The sequence below is a fragment of the Talpa occidentalis genome, unplaced genomic scaffold (genome assembly GCF_014898055.3).
Source record: "Talpa occidentalis isolate TD23 unplaced genomic scaffold, MPIMG_talOcc4v2.1 talOcc4.14, whole genome shotgun sequence".
Lineage (NCBI taxonomy): Eukaryota > Metazoa > Chordata > Mammalia > Eulipotyphla > Talpidae > Talpa > Talpa occidentalis.
This window is the reverse complement of record NW_023601433.1, coordinates 55,233,214-55,255,357: the sequence shown is the minus strand read 5'-3', so window position 1 is coordinate 55,255,357 and position 22,144 is coordinate 55,233,214. Positions and strand designations below refer to the sequence as shown.

Below are 22,144 nucleotides of genomic sequence, written 5' to 3'. Positions count from 1 at the left end.
TTAAATGAGAGCTTTGCATGAGGGTCTGTGAGCTCTGAAGTCTGTAAGGAAGAGATAAGCAAATGTTTTCCTGGAATGTGTGTGTATGTATGATATGTGTGTCTGTACGTGTGTGTCTATGTGTATCTCTGCATTGGTGTATATGTGTGTGTATGTGCATATGTGTGCATGTGTATGGGTGTACATGAATGCATGTGTCTGGTGTGAGTGCATGTGTGCGCTTATGTGTGTATATGTGCATGTATCTCCTTGTATATGTGTGTGCATGTGTATATGTATATATGTGCGCATCTACATGTATATGGGCGTGTGTTTTAAGAGGAGAAATCCACAGACTTCAAGGTAGAACCTGATGAGGTTCTAAAGCATATCTCATCAGGCACACTCACACAGCACAGCATGGCTTCCTGGAACCCATGGCTTAAGGATTTTGTCTGCATTTGAACAGTTATCAGTCCTCCACACCCACAGCCTCTGTGCTGAAACTCAGTGGCGGCAGAGTTGGCCAGGCAGACCACAGCCCCATATTACATTGAGACTGTGAAAGGTGGTTTCATCTGCAAATACTAACACAATCACAGTATCCTATGGCTCTCTGAGGTGCAACATAACTTATCATACACTGAAAACAAAAGTATAGAGGGGAGAACAGCTCTGTTGTCAACAGCTTGGAATCAGAAGCTCTGTCCCTCACACTGCAGTGCTCTTGTCCATCATCAGTCACTTCCATCCTCGCTGATTTCTCAACCATCATTGACTTATTGCCTGGTTGGTTTTGTTCTTGGCAGGTACCCCCTCTGCATTTTGCTTTCTCCATCAGACAAGCTCCTCCCATGACTTTGCCTTTAATTTGACAGGACTGCACTTCTGCCGACCACTTCCTCCCTTCACGGAGACAGGCGAGGTTAGTCCTGTCTTACTGCCCCAGAGATGGCACCTCTTGTCCTGGGATTAGCCTCTCCCATCTTTCCATTCCCCTCTCTTGCTGTGTCCACTCCCATATCCAATTCTTTCATCTCAGCCACAGTCACGCTAGCTTGCTTTTGGTATGCTGAGTGTATTATGTGATTTCAGCTGGTTCTTTGCTCACAGCCAGCTCTCTCCTTGGAATAAACTGCTCCTTCCCCATATGCTCATCCATACCTATATGAGTTTCCCAGGCCTGCCATAATAAATCAATGCCAGTTCAGTGCTTTGGCACAACAGGAGTGTATTCCTCATAACTCTGGAAGCGAGAGCCTGACATCAAGGCATCAGCTGGTCATGGTCCCTAGAAGATTCTAGAGAAGAATCTTTGGCTCTTCCAGTCTGTAGTGCTTGTGGATGGATAGCAGACTAAGTTAGGGCTTTAACAGAATCAGGCAGAGCCTTACTCAGGCTTAGGCAGGGATATAGGTCTGCTTAACAGAGGGCTTTATCCAGACTTAGTTAAGGCTTTACACAGGCATAACTAGGGCACCAGGCAGGTTAATAGAGTATTAGGCGGACTTAATTAGGGCTGAAGGCAAGCAAAGGTAGGGCTTTTGGCTTACTGAGGCAGTGCTTTAAGGCTGGAAAAGGTAAGGCTTTAGTCAGGCTTAGGCAGAGCTTTAGTGAGGCGTAGGAAAGGTTTTAGACCAGTGTGGGGAGCGCTTTAGTCAGGCTAAGGTAAAACTTAGGCAAATCTTTAGTCAGGCTGAGGTAAAGCTTTAGTCAGGCTGAGCTAGGGAATTAGTTAGACTAAAGTAGGGCTTTAAAGTCAGGCTGGGCACTGTTTACAATAGATAAGCTTTGGAAACAACCCAAATGCCCAAAAATAGATGACTGGATCAAGAAGATGTGGTACATATACACCATGGAATATTACTCAGCATTCAAAAGAGATAAACACATGCAATTTGCAGCAACATGGATGGCGCTGGAAGGGATCATGCTCAGTGAAATAAGCCAAAAAGAAAAAGAAAAATACCGGATGGTCTCACTCATAGCAGGAATCTAGAAAACTTAAATAAGGGACCAGGAAAATGAATAACTATAAGAAAGTGAAAATCAGAATCAACAAAAAACTATGAAACAGAGACACTTTTGGGGGGGGTGGGGGGCGGGAGGGGAGGGATTGGGATCAGAATGGGGGGTTTCAATTGTATGGGGAATATAAAAATAAAATTTATTATTTAAAAAAAATAAAATAAAATAAAGTCAGGCTGGGGCCTCCCCGGTGGCGCAGCGGTTGAGCGCTGGGTTTCGAAGCTGCCCGCAGCCTCTACAGCGCCAGTTCAATCCCCGCTGCTCCCCGGCCACTGGAGGAGGGTCCCACATGGCGCGCCGACCTCTCCTGCCGCCCGCTGCTCCCCTCAGCAGTGTACTTCGGTCCTTCTGCCTGCTCTGCTCCCCGCTCTGGCTCTGGTGAATTCTCTCACCCTCCCGCGCTTCTGACTGTACCCAGTGCTTGTATAAATAAATAAAAAATAAATAAAAAAAAATAAAGTCAGGCTAAAATAAGTTAGAAGGAAAAGGAAAACTATGGAATGGTTTCACTAATCGGAGGAATATAGAGAAACCAAACAAGGGGGTGGAAAAAGGAAAGACAAAACTAACAGGCAAACTATAAATCAGAAACATACAGCAGGGGAAGGGGAGAGGGAGAGGGAGGGAAGTGATCAAAAAGGGGGGAGGGGAGGGAAGAGCACTAGAGTCTATGGTGATGGTTCACTGGTGACTTGGTGGTGGGAATTTTATGGGGATTACATCTGAGGGGAGAAATAAAACATCGTACAAAAAATGGAGACCCCCTGATGGCACAAGGCGTTAAGCACCGCACTATGAAGCAATCCACAGCCTCTGCAGCACAAGTTCAATCCCCAGCCCACCAGGGATCAACCCACATGGTGCAGCAGACCTCTCCTGTCTCGCCCGCTGCTCCCCTCAGCAGTGTATTTCAGTCAGTCTGCCTGTTCTGCTTCCCACTCTGTCTCTGGTGAATCCTCTTATCCCCCGCATCTCTGGCCTGTACCCCAGCTCTTGTATGCATAAATAAATAAATCTTTAAAAAATCATACAGAAATGAACAAAATTTTTTTTTAATAATTTAAATATATTAAAAAAAAAGTCAGACAGAGTAACAAGTTTTGTCAGGGTGAGGTAAAGCTTTAGTCAGGCTGATGCATAGCTTTACTAAGGCCATTTTAGACAGGTATAGGCAAAGCTAGGTCAGGTTTAAAAGAGCTTTAGGCTGATAAGGGATGTTCAATAAAGTTTTGCTGAATGAATAAATTAATGAGTGGCAAAATATATAAGAACGAATCAAAAATGTAGGCATACAACATAAAAATTCAATAAATCAATGAGATACACTGCTTTACAACAAGCAACTATAATGCTGGAATCTCTGAATACTATTTGATTGCTTGGGAAAATAATTATGCAAGGGAGGGATAAAGCTTGCAATCTGAAGATTATTCCAATTTTGTAAATAAACACGCATTTGTATAGAAAAATCATGAAGGAAAATACAACAAAACTTGTTTTTTTAACTTAACTAGCTAATTATAAGTTATTTTTATTCTGTATCTTTTTCCTTATAATTTCTGTTATGTTTTATAACATGTATGCCCTATTTTTATAATTAGGAAAAAGAAACATCTTTGTTTTGAAGTCTTTATTATTTCATAATAAGAAAAAACAGAAAAGGCAAACAGCCTGCAAACTACAGACACTGGTTTCAATCACCCCTCCACCACTAACCCCCCTCCCCTTAGAGAAGTCGTCTCCACACCTCTAAAATCAAGAAACTCTGGTAGTACTCGCGATGGACAACTCGTGCTCAGTATTCTTCCAAAAATGGGTAGGAAGGATGATCAATAGCACTGGAAAAGAAAAAAGGACATTAATGCGCTGACTGTCTACATGCTGTCAAAGAGGCAACTACTCTGAAGAGGCAGCCAGGATGGGCTGCTAGAAACTCTAAATTTAAAACAACAGCCCTACTTCTTAATCAACATACCATGTGGGCTCCTGACCATATGCAACTCCCACTCTACATGCTCTCCAATCCCAACTTCCAGGTGACTTAAATGCCAAAGTGATCCACTGTTTGATTTAGATGCCAATTTACAGGAGGGTGTAAGAACCTTGGCTAAAACTATGTGGTCATTTCAGCCTCGGGGGCAGCTTTTGCCCTAGGTAATGAGGATGAGCACAGCAAGGATTTCGCTCCTCTTTTCCATGCATTCACGCAAGGACCATGTACTGAGTGTCCCCCACAACACAGGGTTCCTCTGGAAGGGGCTTGCCCTCCATGGAGGAGATAATCTGTGCACCTGAATGGGCACACCTACAATGTGAGGACAGTTTCCTTAACGTATAATTTATGAGAATCCTTGATAGTTAGAATCATCACTGTTTTCCTTCACAATCCATGCTCTTGTTTTCCTTTCTAGATTGGTCCTTTTAAATCCAAGTTGACTAAAGAGAGTATCTGAGTGATCCCATGTGCCAGGAACTCTGTTATTGACACAGGACCACAGAGGTGAGTAAACCAGGCATGGAAGGGTGGAAGCAGATCAGATGCTTACACTGAGCAGTCACTTCCCACCTAGTTTTCACTTTTGTCTTTTCTCCAGAGTCATGACACAGCATTATTAGAAACAAACAGGAGATTATGAGATTTTTTTGGAACCAGCCTTCATTCGATCTCTAAATGTTTATTCCCCTTATCTCAGGACTCCCTCCCAAACTTCCCTCAGTTGCAATAATTTTCTTTCTGTTCAATCCTAAGCCCTTCCACAGCAGTGGAGACATGGCAGGCTTAGAGATTGGTCAGAGACAGAGGAGGTCATGCTCCCCAGAGGACAGTCTCCAGATGGACAGAGGCAGCACCGGAGTCTTAACTCACAGAAGCAGAGAATCCAGAGGATCTTACCTGGGTATGTGCCCCTGGGGATGCATCACAAACAAGCAAGGAACGAATAACTTCATGATCTAACTATAACCCATTTGGGTGAGGTTACTTGAAGAAATCAATTAGAAGGAATTGATGGTGTCTGGGAAAAAGAGGGTCTGTTCAGGAGAAATGCCACTGCCCCCTGAGGAGGGGCTATGAGAGAAGGGCCACCTATGATGTTCACGGTTCCTGCACACCTGACTTCGGGTGTCCTCATGGCATCTTACAACTATGACATGTAAAATGAATGTAGTCCAGGCCCCCTTCATCATCACATGGTCATTGTTAGTGTAATCATTTCTCCCAAAGGTAAAAGAATTAAAGTAGGACATTTACATAGTCCGTGGAAGTGCAGTGGGCAGGGGACGGACCTCTCTGTGTAATGATCACGTCTGGCCTGAGTGAAGACCCTAAGCACAGGTGTTAGGGCCATAAAAGCAGTGAACTCATGGTGATGTGAACTTCAGCAATTTCATCTACGGTTCTCAATCCAATCTCTGATGGGTCAGTCAGCGCCCCGGAGTAAGCCTCTAGTCTGAGGACCTCAGGGAGCTCTGCTTTATTTTTCTGCTGGAAATCAGCCCTGTCTCTCTGACCTAGGGAAGCAGCTCCTCTGCTCATCTTCAGATTCAGAAACAACATCTGGAAACAGCCTACGAGTCACTTACAAACGAAAATCAATATATCGAAAATTTCTGTTGATGCCATCAATTGCCTTCATGTCTTCTGGAGTCAGTTTAAAGTCAAAAATCTAAAAGGAAAGAAAGAATCTCATTAAGCTCTCCCCCAGGAAATCGTCTTCATTCTGGGTACCTGAGGACTTTGCAGTGGGATGGAAAGCTTTTCTTCTCCCGCCATCCTTAGAATCTGACACCTTGAGCATAAACAAGCATTGGCAGAAAGATCACCCCCCAGTAAAGGCCTCTCCGTGAATGGGTTGATCTCAGGAAGAAGCACCCCCTAAATCGCAGATCAGCCTCAGTGCCTGTCCATACCCCCCAAACACTTGCTCTTCCTGGGTATGTTTACTCCTCCCTCTTCAAGGAAAGTCTTTCTGATGATCTTTAAAGCATTTATACATTGTACATTCACAGAGATATTCTTTTTGAATAATGTCTCTCTCAGGTCAGTCCAGATTTGCTTTTGATGATAAATAGCTCCAATGCAATGTCCATTAACAGGGAAACTGACAGGTCTTTGGTAAGAAATATTATGGAGAGAAACTCATTATTTCATCCAGGGGCCAATTTCAGGGAAAACCCAGCACCTGTATCTGTCTGTCAGGTTTGCTAGACTGATCAAAGGGACCACGAGATACATGAGGGAGGATTTAGGAAAAAAATTTTAAGCATTTGCTAATTTAGAGACTAATATTTTATTGCTAGATTGCAATCTGCAGGAACATGGCTGGGGAAAAGGTGATGCCCTACATAAGGGTCTCAGAGTGTGGAGAGCCCACTGCTATATGCACAAGCAATTTTACTTTAATAGGGAAAAAAGCTCACTAAGATAACCATGTTAAGAAAATTGGTGGACAATAAAGAATCCTGATAGTTCACAAAGCTGCCAATCCGACATGGTTTGATATTGAAGTATATTTAGGAATTCCCCAGGGAGAATAGGTGAAAGACGAAGCAAAGTTTTCTCCTCCTCTGCATGGTAGGACTGCTAAAACTGATGATGGAGGTGAAATATGCTCACCATTACACAACCAGGAACTGGCAAAGCTCAGGACTTTGAGACTCTGAATCTCATTGTCATTCTTATCACAGGGATCAGTCATTTCCACTCTTCAAGCCACACACCCACGGGGTCAGGAGAGGAGAGGAAATGGATAAATGCAGGTTTATGCAGCAATGCAGGATGATTGCCTCCAACACAGCACCCTCATTCTGGGGGACAATGATTGTCCTGTACCTGCGAATTCTCTTTGATTCTCTTCTCATTGAAGCTCTTGGCCAGCACGACCACCCCCCGCTGAAGCTGGTAGCGCAGGGCTACCTGGGCTGTGGTGCGATTATGTTTCTTGGCAATGGCAGTCAGGACAGGATCCTGCAGTGTTTGTGGACTGTTCTGTTGCACCCTGAAAACAAAAACCAAAAAACAAAAATTTGAAAGGTCTCCCCTGAAAATTTAGAGTGTTCTCTCCCTTTTCCCCAAACTTTGGGACACTTTAACAAAGAAGGTACAATCATAAGACAGTGTTTGGCGAACATTCAGAAAGATACATTCCTATCTGCACCAAACTGAAAAACCAAAACATTTACATCAATGGGCAAATAGAGAAAAAATTGTGTCCATACACTGAAATATTCCTTACCAACCCAATGAATCAGTATCTGGAATGACATGGGCAAATATCAAAGACAATACACTGAGTAAATGAAGCTGGACACAAGATTATAATCTCTATGACTCATTTTATATGTTAACTGCTAGAACATATCAAAATGATGTAAGTTGAAAAAGAAATCAGAAAAATGGTTACCTTGTGATAAGGGAGACTTGAGAAGGAACACAAAAGAACAACTTTGGGAGACAGAAAGGTTCTATCTACTGGGGTTTGCATTAAGCAGGACATCCATTTGCTAAGACTGAACAGCTATGACTTATGCATGACAAGCTGTATGGAATTTACCATAGAGTCACATTTTATTTGGAGAGGTTTGGAGTAGATGGATGTGCAGATGAAACCAGCATGAAAGAATGGTGGTGTAGGGTAAATGGTTTTTCAGGCTTTTCTACCCTCCCACCATTAGGATTGTCCTGTCTTATTTACTCCTGTGTGCCATGGGAGGAGTATTGAGAGAGACCGCAAGAGAGAAGCAGAAGCAGGAAAGAAGCAGGAGAGAGAAGCGTTCTCCCCCAAAGAAGCCAGAGAAGCCCAGAGTGAAAACTTGCCAGGGGCTTGGAGTCCTGCTGGCCTCCTGGCCCCCCAGCATCCCTACCTGTGGTGTATCTGGTCACTGCTCTACCTGTAACAGCTCAATAAAAGCCTGTTAAAGCCACCGAGGGCTCCAAGACTCTTCCTTTACCCGGTCTGCTCAGCTCCTAAAACCTGCCCTGTGATCATCCTGCCTCTACAGGTGGTGACCATGAAGGCTCGGGAAGGCATGTGGGATTCACCACACTACTATGCTTACTTTCTGATGTTTGAAGTATACCTAATATAATGCCCAAACTTAATTTTTGAAAACTGAGTAATCATCAACAGAATAGCTGCCATAGGTGAACTCTGATATTCTCATTACCATTTTGGGTCTCTATGGGACCCCAAGGCACTGTAGGCAACTAGAACAATGTCCTTGGACTTGCAGAACTCCAGCAGCTTGCTCTGGTTGAGATAAGGATGACACTCCACCTGTAAGTTGCAAAGACCAAGATATCAGAAACATAAGCACTAACAGGTAGAACTGAAAATACTTCAAAGAATATCTAATACTACATTAATATATGCATGATATTTTTTCAGATTGGCAATTTCCCCCATGAGTCTTCTAAACTACCTTTAAATGCCATCAGTTTTCAGATTGATGAGACAGTTTTCTTCTTGTTTTTGTAAAATGATTAAGAATGTTATGCCTAGGTTGTGATCTCTAACAACCACTTCCTATGGAAAGAAACCAAGATTACTTAGAGAAATGTTTGATTCCAGTACTGGGCACAAAATCTACATCATCTTATATTCTACAAAACAACGAAGACAGGGAAAATGATGAGTTAAGTCAAAGGTTTGGAACTCACTGGAAGACTCTCCTGAGGACCAAACTATAACAGTTTGATCATAGGATAGTACCTACAGTGGACGGGACAACTTCATAGGTGTTCAAATTCATGAATTCACAACGACCCAATTGAATATATGTGATCACATCCATCTTTAGATCCAAACTCCAATTTACAGGAAGTATAAATGACCACATAATTGTCCTACTGTATCACTGGGATCAATCAGTAAAATAAACATTGTGCAGCAAATTAAAGGAGAAAACATAAACTTCTTTCACAAATGAGTGAGTGAGTGAATGAGTGAGTGAGTGAGGAGAAAAGAGAAGCAACTGAAAGAGTTGAGGAAGCACTAAGAGTAGGAAAGGAAAGAGAAAGGGATGAAGAGAGAGAAAGGGGAAGAATATCATTTGAGTAAAAGAGATCGAAGAGCCATATCAACTAATTGCAATATTTCAATCCCAGTTGGAATAAATCAACTATAAATGATACAATCAAACTTCAACACTCCTTATATTATTGATATTAAGGAATTATTGATAGAATTTCGGTGGCACAATGGTACTCTGGTTGCTTTTAGTTTTTGAATCCATAGATTTTTAGGACATATGTTAAGTATTGACACTTAATTCTGCCTCCAAATAATCCAGGGATGGGAGTATGAATTTCACTGGCTTGGATATAAGATAATTGCTGCTTATGTTTGGTAAAAGGGAAGAGGTCATTATAAGTTTTTCTGTACATTTTTAGTTTGAGATTTTACCAAGTACAAAGATCTCTAAAAATTATATAAGAAATATTTTTATGGTATTTATAGGAAAAGTACCCATCCATCCAGAATAACAGTAAACAATATACCATCTACTTTCATTTTCCTATGCCTAATTTTAGTTATTTTTTCAAGTTATTTTATAACTTTAAACAAATGAGTATTGTTTACATAAATGGTGAATATTATTGACTCACAGTTTTTTCCTTTATTCCTTTTTTCAATTATTTCTCATTTTTCAAAACTTCTGTTACCCAGAAGTTCACCTCCTCTTTATATTAAAGGTCTTTTGATTTCTGCTTGCTCACTGCTTAATTCAGGAAAGTATATGTTGTTCTATTCAATAACACATGAGAAAATTGGCTGCAGGCTTGTGGGAAATATTTGCTTCCATCTTTAGAAATAGACCCAGGTATCAATCGTCTTTCTGTCGATCTCTCTCTGTGTCTTTCTTTCTCTCTCTCTCTCTCTTTCTCTTTCTCTCAAAGAAGGAGACTTAGCCCAATTGCCAGTGTGAAAGCGTTCTTGCAAACAGGCAGAGCAATGACAAAATATATTGGATCCAAAATCTAATTTTGGGCCTCCCCTGATGGCTCAGCGGGTTGAGCACCGCGTTGTGAAGACGCCCGCAGCCTCTGCAGTGTGGGTTTGATCCTGGCTGACAGGCGAGTGTCCCACATGGCGCAGCAGACCTCTCCTGTCTCCCCGCAGCTCCCCTCAGCAGTGTATTTTAGTAGATCTGCCTTTTCTGCTCCCCGTTCTATCTCTGGTGAATCCTCTCACCCTCCCTAGAATCTGGCCTTTACCCCCGTTCTTGTATAAATGAGTAAATAAATCTTTTTTTTTAAAAAAACCAAGAAAACAAAATCTAATCTTTCAGCTTCTAAACCAACAAAACCCACACCTTCCATAAGTGAATCAACTTCCTTTCATTTTAATCCAATTTGAATTTAGTTTTGAGTTTGTCACGGCTGAAAGCATCCAATGGAAACAGTAGAATATAATTTGATGATATGCTTATTAAAGTAATATAGCTATAGCCTTTCCATTTTTACTATTAAACTTTATAATATCCCAATATACATCTCCACCGTAATGAATTGTGGATATAAAAAAATCTATTATGGGATATTAAAGCCTCTAATTTCATAGACACATAAACTAAAAAACTGGGTTATAATGTTCATATATTTATGTGGTTTTTATATTTTGATTTATTTTCTATAAATTGGATCCTAGAAAAAAGTAAGACAAAAAGAATATTTAATAGGCTTCCTGCATAAATTTTAAGCTATTTTGTGAATGGACTGCACAACTTCACAAGGCATAGTGTCTGAAAATTTCAGCATCATTTTTTAAAATATTTTTTTCATCATATTATCATTTCCTCACTTATATGCCTTTACCCTCAATCTTTTTCTCTCACCACCATAACAAGTCCTCTTAGATCTCCAATGAGCTCCTCCTGGTGGAATCCAGTAGCTTCTCTGGTCCCTGTTTGCATTGCTGCTCTCAGCAGGATCCAGCCTACAATTCACTCACATTTTCAACTCTTTTTTGGCTTCCTGACACCACACTCTCCTCACATTCCCTCTACTGGTCTAGCAGCTCCTATTCCATCTCCTTGCCAGTGCCTCTTCCCCTGATCCTCACAAGCTGACTCTCCTCCCTCTTCCCATCCTGCTGAGTTTTCCCAGGAGAGCTGATCCACTGCTGTGAGCTCAATTGCCACCCATAAGCAGTGACCCCACAACTGTACATTTGGCCCTGACCCTCCTTGAGCTCCTGACCAACACTATCATTGGCCAAGTCACATCTCTACTGAAAAGTCTCAGAGGAAACTCGAAGCTCCTGCTGAAGAATCCAGATAGTACTCCCCCCACTGCACTCACCCTGTTTCTTCTTTGGCATTTCCTGTTGCAGTCAAAGCCAGAAATTTGGGGGATGTTTTCAAGGAGAAGGTGGAAGATCAAGGAGCCCCTGGAGGCCCGCGGGCTCACCTGGTTGCACACTGGCTTGTGCTTGAGCCCTGGCTTGTTCAGGATCATCTCCAGCTGTTTGTGATTGAAATTGGAAACCCCGATGGACTTGGTTAAACCTGCATCTTTACACTTCTCCAGGGCCTAGGGAGGAAGCAAGTGTGTGGCCAACATTTAGCATAGTTTGATCACTTCATTTGACACTGTTCTTTTAAAAGCTGCAAATTTGTTGACACATATGTAATAATGTCTAGACTAGTTTATGATCTGAATGCATTCATTCCTAATGTACTTTATTGCTATGCACAGGTAACTGTCTCCTTGAGTCTGTAACCTGTACATCCAGACAATAAAAAGGATGCTTTCAAATTCCTCCCTCATCACTTTTCCAGGTGCCTATTTTGCTGTAAAGCATATAATAATTCTTTAATAAATTGTATCATAATCAAGGACAAAGAGAAATCCTTGGGGTTTCCCATGTGACTCCCTATTTGTTCACTTTCACTGTTCACTTTCAGTGGCCCACTGCCTCTCTGGTGTCTGCATACTTACCTCCCATGTGCCAAGCAGGTCCACTGTCTCTGTCACAACTTTTCCACTGGCATCCTTTGGCAGAAGCTCTTCCCCAGGCTGGCATACAGAGAGAAGAGAGGATGATGTACATTTTTCGAATGAATGACATTCCTGATGCTTAGGTGTTTGGCCACACAACTTCAGGAGGCTGTAATTTCTAATCAAGTTGTAGGTGTGTGTTTGTGTGTGTGTGTGCGTGTGTTGTGTAAGAGATGACATGGGAGTAAGAAAATTCAGAATCATCAAAAGTCTATAACAAAAATATTTACCTTGCTTTACACACACCCCCTGAAACTTCATTAGAATGAGTTCTCCTGCAGTTGAATTTGATTTTATTTCACAAGGAAAGACGCGTTGGGATGCCAGGGCCTCCCTTCATTAATCAATGTGTTTTAGCTTCAGTTTATGATAATCAAGCTCAGAGATAGTGTGGGTACCAGATATGCTCAGCAAACATACATGGTGAAGAGACCTTGGACCAGTGAATCCCTAAAGCGCCCAGTTGTGTGATATGGATCAGTCTGTGGTTCCTACTCTGGATATGAGAGGTCCATATTGTGGGGAGGGGTGACCTAGCCCTTAAAATATGAGGACTTCCTATTGTACCTCTGCTATGTGTTGTCATTCAATATTCTTGAGGAATCTAATCACTAAGGGATTACAAATAGGAGCACATCATTTAAACATATGAAATTTCCTCAAGTCAGTGAGTTGAAAGCAATGAAATAATGAAATCTTCAAATTTCAATCCTCTAACTTATGGGAGATGGAAGTAAAAAAAATCTTGAGGCTGAGGTGACTCAACTGTCAAGGGGAGCTATAAATCATGTAGCAACTCAACCTACCTTTCTCAAAAACACCTCTTTCACTATGAACCCCCCCCCCAAATCAAGCCTAATGAGATCATGAAACTATAGCAGTTATGAAAAGTCTTGAGAATAACAAGGAAAAACAAAAGCTGACCTTCAGAGCAACTGGTGTATGAATAATATAGAGATCTACATAATCTAGTTGAAGTTTCTTCAATGAGATTTCCAGGGCTGGTCGAACCAAGTCAGGTCGAAGGAAAGTACCCCAAAGCTGCAGTGATCAAAAAAAATTAAAAAATGACTTAGGGTTCCACACATCTGAGGAAGCAAAATATAAACATGAATATGCAGAAACTCTATTTATGAGGTCAGGAAGCTAGAAAGAGAGTGCCCAAGCTTGTGAAAACCAGCCAACCACAGGACCCAACAGACCTTGCATCTCCTACAGGAGGTGATGTTGTTCCATGTCTGGGGTTGGGGGGGGGTCAGGGGGGCAAGGTGATAGATGTCTTCCAGAGGTTGTAAAGCAGATAAACTAATTTTGTTGTTGGAATAATTCATTGCTTTCTTTTTTAAGTCAATGAAAAATTGAGAAATGGGTAACATTGCTTTGGTGGTCAAATAAGAAACACTGGGGCTAAATTTATGCTACTTAATATAAATGAGGTTCTAAAAGAGAACAGAAATTTATTTGAGTGACCTTAGGAAAACTGTGTATAAAACTTATATGCACAAAAAAGTAGTAAAATGTTTCAAGAATTGAAAAAGACACTGAAAAGAGAGTCAAGAAAGGCAATACAAGTGGAAATGGAAGTCCCTATACTATATAATAAATGCCTGAAAATGCTCTTGCTTTGCGGTCCACATTCTTTTTTTTTTTTTTTAAGATTTATTTATTTATTTATACAAGCACTGGGTACAGTCAGAAGCATGGGAAGGTGAGAGAATTCACCAGAGCCAGAGCGGGAGCAGAACAGGCAGAAGGACCAAAGTACACTGCTGAGGGGAGCAGTGGGTGCGGCAGGAGAGGTCTGCGTGCCATATGGGACCCTTGCGGGTGGCTGGGTTTCGAACCAGTGCTGCAGAGGCTGCAGGAAGCTTCGCAGCCCAGCACTCAACCGCTGCGCCACCAGGGGAGGCCCCAGTCCACATTCTAAAACAAGTTATCATTAATGTTGACATGCACAAAAATATCAATTCTCTAGGTACGTCAGTAGCAGAGTCTTTCACCTAATTTCAATGAACTCAATGCTGATTTTTGGAAAAAAGCATTTCCTGGTCAGCATCTGTTTTATGAATAATATGTCAACCCCAAATTATGCTCAGTGAAATAAGCCAGAAGGAAAAAGAAAAATATTGGATGGTTTCACTTATAGCAGGAATATAGGGGAACCAAATAAGACATCAGTGCACAAAAATAATAACAGTACAAAACACAGCAAAGCAAAAACAGACAATTATAAACCAGAGACATCCTGCAGGGGAGGAGGAGGGAGAGGGATCACAGGGAGGGAGGGAGGCGCACAGGGGGCTGAGGTGATGGTGCACGGGTGCATTGGGGAAGGAAACTCTATGGAGACTACACCTGAGGGGGTGGCGGGAAGCAAATATTGTTTAAAAATGAACAATAATGTAAAAAAATTAATAAAAAAAGTATGCTAACCCCACTTGAATACATCCTGAGAGTCTGCTGATGAGTAAAAGTGTGTTCCCACAGTGGATCAGTCAATCATGGGACAGATAAAGAAGGTTAAGTGCTGTTACTTGTGCTTTACATATGATTGCTGACTCTGTTCAGAGAGGTTGATCAGCTGTCTTACATTTAACACACTTCAGAGGAAAGCAAGCTTTCCATTTTTCTCTTTCTATAATTGAGTTGAACAATGATAAGAGTTAAATTAATACAAGATCATAGGTTGTTTCCCCCCCCCCAAAAAAAATAACAGGGACCTCTTGTCACCTTGGAAGTGTAGAATATGTCCTCTCTCTTCACAGTACCATCAGCGATCTTCTCCCGAATGGCCTGTCCCACTTCCTCCTCATTCAGATACATGAACGCGGAATCAATGTGACGGAAGCCTACATCAATAGCCACTTTGGTGGCTTCTAAAGCCTTGCTTTTAGGAACCTATAAAATATGAATAAGGATTGGTAATCTGCCCAACTCAGAGAAAAGCAATTTATTTCCTTAACAGCATTTTTCACTGTTTCTACATGTCTCCTGCACCTGTGTTTGATGATACAAGTTTTGGTAACAAACCTATATTACATGGCATAGACTAAACTCCAATACAACCTGTAATCTGAAATGAATTCATGAGAAATTATTCACCAGGAACATGCAAAATGAGTCAAATTCAACAAAAACTTTGTTGTAAGGAAATAACAGGAAGACCTTTGGCACTTGGAGGAAACGTCTAAAGATATAAATGTTGATGTAGACATAGATGGAGAGATAGACATGGATGTAGATATAGATGGAAACATCTATTTTTGGCTATTAATTGGAAATGAGTCATCCATCTTTGCTCCAGCTTCTACTCAGTTGGGCTCTTAGAGTAATTTATGATTTTAAAAAAATATATTATTATTATTTTAAGATTGATTTATTTATACAAGCACTGGGTACAGTCAGAAGCGCGGGAGGGTTAGAGAAACCACCAGAGCCAGAGCAGGGAGCAGAACAGGCAGAAGGACCGAAGTACACTGCTGAGGGGAGCAGTGGGTGAGGCAGGAGAGGTCTGCGCGCCATGTGGGACCCTCGCCAGGCAGCCGGGGATCAAACCTGCGCTGCAGAGGCTGCGGCATCTTCGCAGCCCAGGGCTCAACCGCTGCGCCACCGGGGAGGCCCTAATTTATGATTTTTTTAAAAAAATCTGTCATCCCCTTAAATCTCTCATTAAACATTTATGCAACAAACATTCATTAACTGCCTGTGGTTTGTCTGACATTGTGCTAAACCTTGATGCCCTGCGGATTCCGCCAATAACAAAAGAGACCCAGGTAAAACTCCTAGAAATAAACATGGGGGTACGCTTCTTGACGTTGATAGTCGGAAAGAGATTTGACGCCAAAAGCAAATGGGACTAAGTCAAAATCAAAAGTCTCTGTATCCTCAGAGGAAACCATAAAGTGAAAGTTCGCCTATGGAATGGAAAAAATACTCAAAAAAACACATACTTACTGACAAGGGAGTAATATCCTAAATATACATGAAAGCCATAGAACTCAACAGCAATCAATCATACATTTTAGGATGTCTCTTATCAAAAAGATAAGAACTACAAATGCTAAGAAGGACGTGGAAAGAGAAATCCATCCCTTGTTGCTGGGTATATAAATTGGTACAGTCACTATGGAACATACTACAGAGGTTCCTCAAGATGTTAAAAATAAAGCTAACATATGGTGAGATAATTCCACTTTTATTCATCATCTCAAAGAGATACCAGTTTTCCTATGTTCATTTCAGCATCATTAATAGCCAAGGCTTGAAAACACCCTATGATTTCATTGCTACATAAGGTGGAAGATGTGAGTGCTGGGGTGGGAGGAATGGGTAGCAGGGTCAAATTGGATGATGATAGAGTCATTATAACATGGGAACAACTGGAATGTCAGAATGTTGAAATGCTCTTTATTTTTTTTTATGTAATAAATTTTATTTTTATATTCCCCATACAATTGCAACCCCCTTATTTTGACCCCAATCCCTCCCCTCCCTCCCTCTACCCCCCATAGAGTGTCTGGTTCATAGTTTTTTGTTGATTTTGATTTTTTCTTTATAGTTTTTCATTTTTTCATTTTCAATTTTTTCTTTATAGTTATTCATTTTCCTGGTCCCTTATTTAAGTTTTCTAGATTCCTGCTATGAGTGAGACCATCCAGTATTTTTCTTTTTCTTTCTGGCTTATTTCGCTGAGCATGATCCCTTCCAGCGCCATCCATGTTGCTGCAAATTGCATGTGTTTATCTTTTTTGAATGCTGAGTAATATTCCATGGTATATATGTACCACATCTTCTTGATCCAGTCATCTATTTTTGGGCATTTGGGTTGTTTCCAAAGCTTAGCTATTGTAAACAGTGCTGCTATAAACATAGGGGTGCAGGTGCTCTTTGGAATTGATGTTTCTGTGTCCTTTGGGTAAATATGAAATGCTCTTTAAAGGTACAAATTTAAGTACTAACTCAGGAAGAATGACACTGTAAATTCAAGACAGTCTTTCAAGATGTGGTCTATATTTTGAACTGATCACAAATATGTGGCACAATCATCCTAATAGTTACACTATTGGATCCAATAAGCAATGTCTAGAAATACAAGTAGTCTCTTTGAATTAATGTGGATTCCTTTCCCAAAAAATTGCTTGCTTTGGAATCCTTGCTTTTTTGGAAAGGTAAGGGGTTCACAAATAAGGATGTGAGATAGAGAGGGTTATCACATTGTTTCCACACTGACTCTTGGGCTTGCATTTTAAGGAATAACTCTGTGAATACAGGTAAAACGTGCTTCAGAGTCATTCCTCCAAGATACAAAACATCTGGGATATTCATAATAAATCCAATCAGTTACTCATTAAGGGCCTTTCCTGGAGGCTTGCATTAATCCCCTGGCATGCAGGCAGGCAGATGCACACACTGGCACCTGGGAGTCAGGCTAAGCCCAGGAGAGGTCAAGGTGAGGGAGTAGGACACCAATCCCACCAGTCATGTCCTTCCATCCTGATCCCCAGTGTCCATCCACCTGGGGAATCTGTGTGGCCTGTTTGCTCATCTTCAGGATCTCCCAAATGAAAGATCCTGATTCTAGGGGGAAGCTTCTAGTAGATGAACAGGAAAGGTTCCCACACAACCTGATGCCACCTACTGGTTTGGGCTGCTTTCTGCCAGTGGATCTGGAGTTAAAAAGGAATTACTAGACTGGTCTGGCCATGGCAATTGATTCCATTTCTGAGAAGTAGAGAGAGTAGCCTCCATATAATGGTGGCAGAGAGGAGTATGTCAGGAATTAGGGGAAGTTACTGGGGCAATGGTTGGTACCAGGAAGTCACCTGGTACTCGCTGTGAACAGACAATTTTAGCAATGACCGCTAATGAGGACATAGTGACCAGGGACTCAGATCCCTAAGGCTTTACCCCATTAGGCAAGCCACTTTGACCAGCACAGTGGTGGCTGAGGCCAGCTGTGATGTGGAATGACTGGCAGAGGGGACAAGGAATGTTAGAATGGTCTCGGACCCATCTGGAGCAGTGGGGAGTGTTCCCTATTTATGACTTGGTGATATGTTGTAGTATAGATAAATGGATAGATATATTTTAATGACAATACCATGAATAATTTTTAAATCTTTTTTTTTTTTTTTTTGCAGAAGCGGTATAAATTAATTTCCCTTTCCCTTAGGGAAAAACTAGAACCCCTCTGCTTTAATTCTACTAATTACACCAGTCAATTTTCCCTCCTGCTGTTGTTCTTCATGCCTCCTGTTTCATATACTGGGCTATGTGAGGCTGTCCCTTGCCAGCTTTAGAACTTCTGTGAAGGGACAAAGGTGGAGCCAGGCCTCTCCTTCTTGAATTGAGCCAGTCCCACTCTGCATTAGAATGCCTGTCCCTGACTTCAAACCTTGCTTAAGCTCAACACACCTCCTCCTGAAGCCTTCCCGGAAAACTCCACATTGGCCCCCTCTGTCTGAATAACTCATCTTCTGCTGGCATATACTGCAATAATATTGAGCACTGTTATACAGCTTAGCAACCAGGCAAAAAGTGCCTTTATCTAGTCTTCAAGGCCCTGGAGAAGTAGAACAATCTTTTATTCAAACTCCTACTATTGCTAGAATAAATTTTAACAACATTGTAGAAACTTGATCATGTCTTTCAAATTAGCAACTGATTTGTTAATTAATGATGACATGTTCTAACTGGATTTTTTTTGATAGCCATGTCCATAAGATCAAAAGTTTCATTACTCTTTCTGCCCGCCACATCAAACACTGGTAAACTTAATCTGATATTTATCTCAGCCTTTGAAGTGACAAAGATCCACACACTATTTGCACACCCAGGGGGTTACAGGAGGCTGACCCTGGGTCAATGTTGGCACATCTGTGAAATTCTGAGCACAAGACACTGGGGCAAGTTTTAGGAAAACTTTAGCCAGAGCAGTATATACAAAGGCAGAAGCCCAGAGAGCTAATTCTTGCTCACCAAACAAGCAGCTTCCACAATATTCTCCCTTACCAACCTGGCCAGGGAGTGAACAAAGTCAACACAACATTTACAAAGCCTCTCTCAAATTTCAAAGCCTAAATCTGAGCTGCTGAACCCTCTTGTTTGCCAGAAAACACACTAGACTGAGGTGACACCCACAGCGGCAGGGAAGTACTGCTCGTTCCGCACGACCTATACAGATATGTCCCCCGGATGGGGGAGGCACTTTAGAGAAAGAACTCAGACTAGGATATAAAAAGAGGCTTTAATTTTATTTCCTACCTTTTTACTATATTAAGCAAATGCACAATTCTAGTAACTGAGGGAATTATGGGATATTCTTTTCTTGTCTTTGGCACTGGTCTGTCTTTAGCAACAGTGAGAAAGGTTGGAGGTGACATTTAAGGCATACCTGGTGCTTAAGCTATGAGAGATACAATGGATAATGAGGTCATTGAAAAAAAAAAAAATCTGGCCCTCTCTGACAGTTACTGATGACTCATGCCATAGACTTTTCAAGGTAGAGGGGTCTGGGCTGCGCTATTATGGGCCAATCATTCCACACGTCCCAAAGCTCCCCCTACTTGCTGTACCGCAGCGAGCGAGACACCTAGCGCAGCGCAGTTAACCTGGGTACCTGTGAGCATAAGACTCAGGAGAAGCACAAGTCTGACCCCACAGTTGCTTTATGCCTCCTGATCTTCCTTTCTATACACCTAACACTTGGAATAAAAGTGGTTCTCCTACCACAAAAGGTGTCAGGATGGAAATGCTCCAGTAACTGCTCCCATCCCCAACAAAACTACAGCAGAGCTGCTAGAAAGCAGTCATGTCCCTCACTCTTCCCTATGCCACTGCCCACCAGCCTGTGTTCCCAACTAAGAGCAGAGAGAGGGGCCTCCCTGGTGGCGCCAGGGGTTCAGCACAGCACTATGAAGCTGTCTACAACCTCTGCAGTACGAGTTTGATCCCTGGCCAGCCAGGGAGCTACCCACATGGCACAGCAGACCTCTCCTGTCTTGCCTGCTGCTCCCCTTAGCAGTGTATTTCAGTCAGTCTGCCTGTTCTGTTCCCCACTCTGTCTCTGGTGAATCCTCTCACCTCCTGCACCTCTGGTCTATACCCCTGTTCTTGTATGCATAAATAAATAAATCTTTAAAAAAATTCTATTAAAAAAAAAGAGCAGAGACACTCTAACTGCTATGGAGGATGAGCTGGAAGAGCGGACTGTTCTCAGATTTCGATGTGAGAAGAAAAAATATTATTTAGGAAAGTTACTGATGAAGGAAGATAATGCATGTAAGTATCTAAATTACACGGTCAACACCAACATGTCATGTAACCCAAACAACAGTGATATTTATAATAAACACAATCCACCCACAAATCCACTATCTCTGAATTCCCAGAGTGAGCAGCTGGTTGTTCCATTTAAGTTTAGAGATGGTGACACTGTCCAGGGAGCCCTTCCAAAGCATCTCATTGTGTAAGCCACAGAGACCCTGGCCCGCTGGCAGTCCCCTGAGCCTGTTTGCATTTCATCCTGCAGACCCTGGAGATCCACTTACCGTATCAGGAGCATACGTGCCAAATCCCAGCATTGGCATGAAGTGCCCATCACTCAGTTTCACGGAACTACTCGGCGTGAGGTCCATCACTGGCCACGGTCCTGGTTTAGTCTCACCCTCACCCCTCTCCCTTTTCCTAATCAAGAGCCTTCAGTGTTTTTATTTTCTACCAACCACACAAGGTAGGCGGGGCTGGGTTATAGCTGCCAAGGATTTCAAAATGAAGCCGGAAAATTCCACCTACTCACTGCTCATTCTGTCATGACTCTGCAGTCCCCCTACAGGAATGTCATGCAGAAACATGCATCCCTTGGACCATGGCTTTTCTCCTCAGCACAGCTCACCTTGGACTCCTAGGTTTGGTGATCAGTTAACCATGTCAACTTGTCCATGATAATTATACCGGACTTTCTCCATGAGATGCAAGAATATCATTAGGCTGATCATTTCTAAACACTAGTTCTGGTTGGTTAGGGTCCTCACCCTTGTTTTGTCCAAAATCCCATCAAAAAGACATTGTCCAGGATTCCTTGAACAAAGCCCAGTGCTTGTTCCCAAGCACACAGGTAACAAAATGACTTGAAAATGCCCTCCCACTGATTTTGCTATCATTTTTCCTGTAATGTGACCCTTGTTCACCTTGTTCCTGTGTCTTGTTTCTTTGAATCTTTTTGGCAAGAATAAAGCTGTCTGAGATGACTACTGTGCTTTGGCCTTGAGTCAGGTCTTGTTCTTCATGGAATAGCCTGTTCTGTGCCCCAGGCTCCATCAGCCTATGAACTCCCACTTACCTTAGAAGCAGATGTGCCTGTCCACAGCTTTACAACACTTTCTAGCACCCTGTCAGGGCGGTGACCACTCTTTCCCGTGCACCCTCACATGAACTCATACTCGCAGCTAACAGGAAGCCCGAGCAGGACCAGCCGCAAAGAGAGTTTTGTTCAGTGATGCAGGTCGCCAGGCCTGTCCCTTCCTGCATTTGTGCAGTTGGTATTTTAGAGCCCACCACAAAATGTAACATAGTCATTTCTCTTATTACTTCCACCCCTGTTCTGGCTCCTGCCAGTGTAAGCCCTGCCAGTTGTCTTTTCTTTTTGTAAGACAAAAACAAGGTATCTACTCCAGAGAAGGGCACCTCAGATAATCACATTGCCAGCCACACAGCTAGAGAGAGGCCATTCTGCCTCGCCCTTACTGAGGCGCTGTTTTATAGACCTGATGGATTCAGATAACTAGAAGGAGCTTTGAGTGTGTGTGTGTGTGTGTGTGTGTGTGTGTGTGTTTCTCTTCCTATGCTTTAAATTCTAGTTTTTAAGTTTTAAATCAACTAATGAAGAGTAAGCCCCTGTAATCTTAGATCTTTACCTCTGACTCTGTAAGGCAGGACCCCAGATCCCAGAGCACTCTCTCCCTTAGTCCCTCACCCCACCCACCTTGTTCTCACTGTGTGGCTTGGATGTGTTGTGTAATTTCTAAGTCTTATTATTGAAAGTAATAAACCTCTGCCTTTTCAGTGTCTCTTCATGGGTATTGCTGAAGGACATCTTGCAGTCATAATAAGAAACACAAGCACCTGATCAGCCACAAC

The 22,144-nt window shown here is 42.1% G+C and overlaps 1 protein-coding gene across 1 annotated transcript; it reads right to left on the bottom strand.

Annotated features, from left to right (window-relative positions):
- Positions 1-3,595: 3,595 nt before the first annotated feature.
- On the bottom strand, positions 3,596-20,872 carry LOC119244650 (aldo-keto reductase family 1 member C15-like). The gene is made up of 9 exons (XM_037510547.2): positions 20,557-20,872; positions 14,738-14,905; positions 12,932-13,048; positions 11,948-12,025; positions 11,417-11,539; positions 8,173-8,282; positions 6,839-7,004; positions 5,590-5,672; positions 3,596-3,845 (listed from the first exon to the last, which is right to left on the bottom strand). The coding sequence occupies exons 1-9, from the start codon at positions 20,641-20,643 to the stop codon at positions 3,803-3,805; spliced, it is 975 nt and encodes a 324-aa protein (XP_037366444.1). The 5' UTR covers positions 20,644-20,872; the 3' UTR covers positions 3,596-3,802.
- Positions 20,873-22,144: the final 1,272 nt, after the last annotated feature.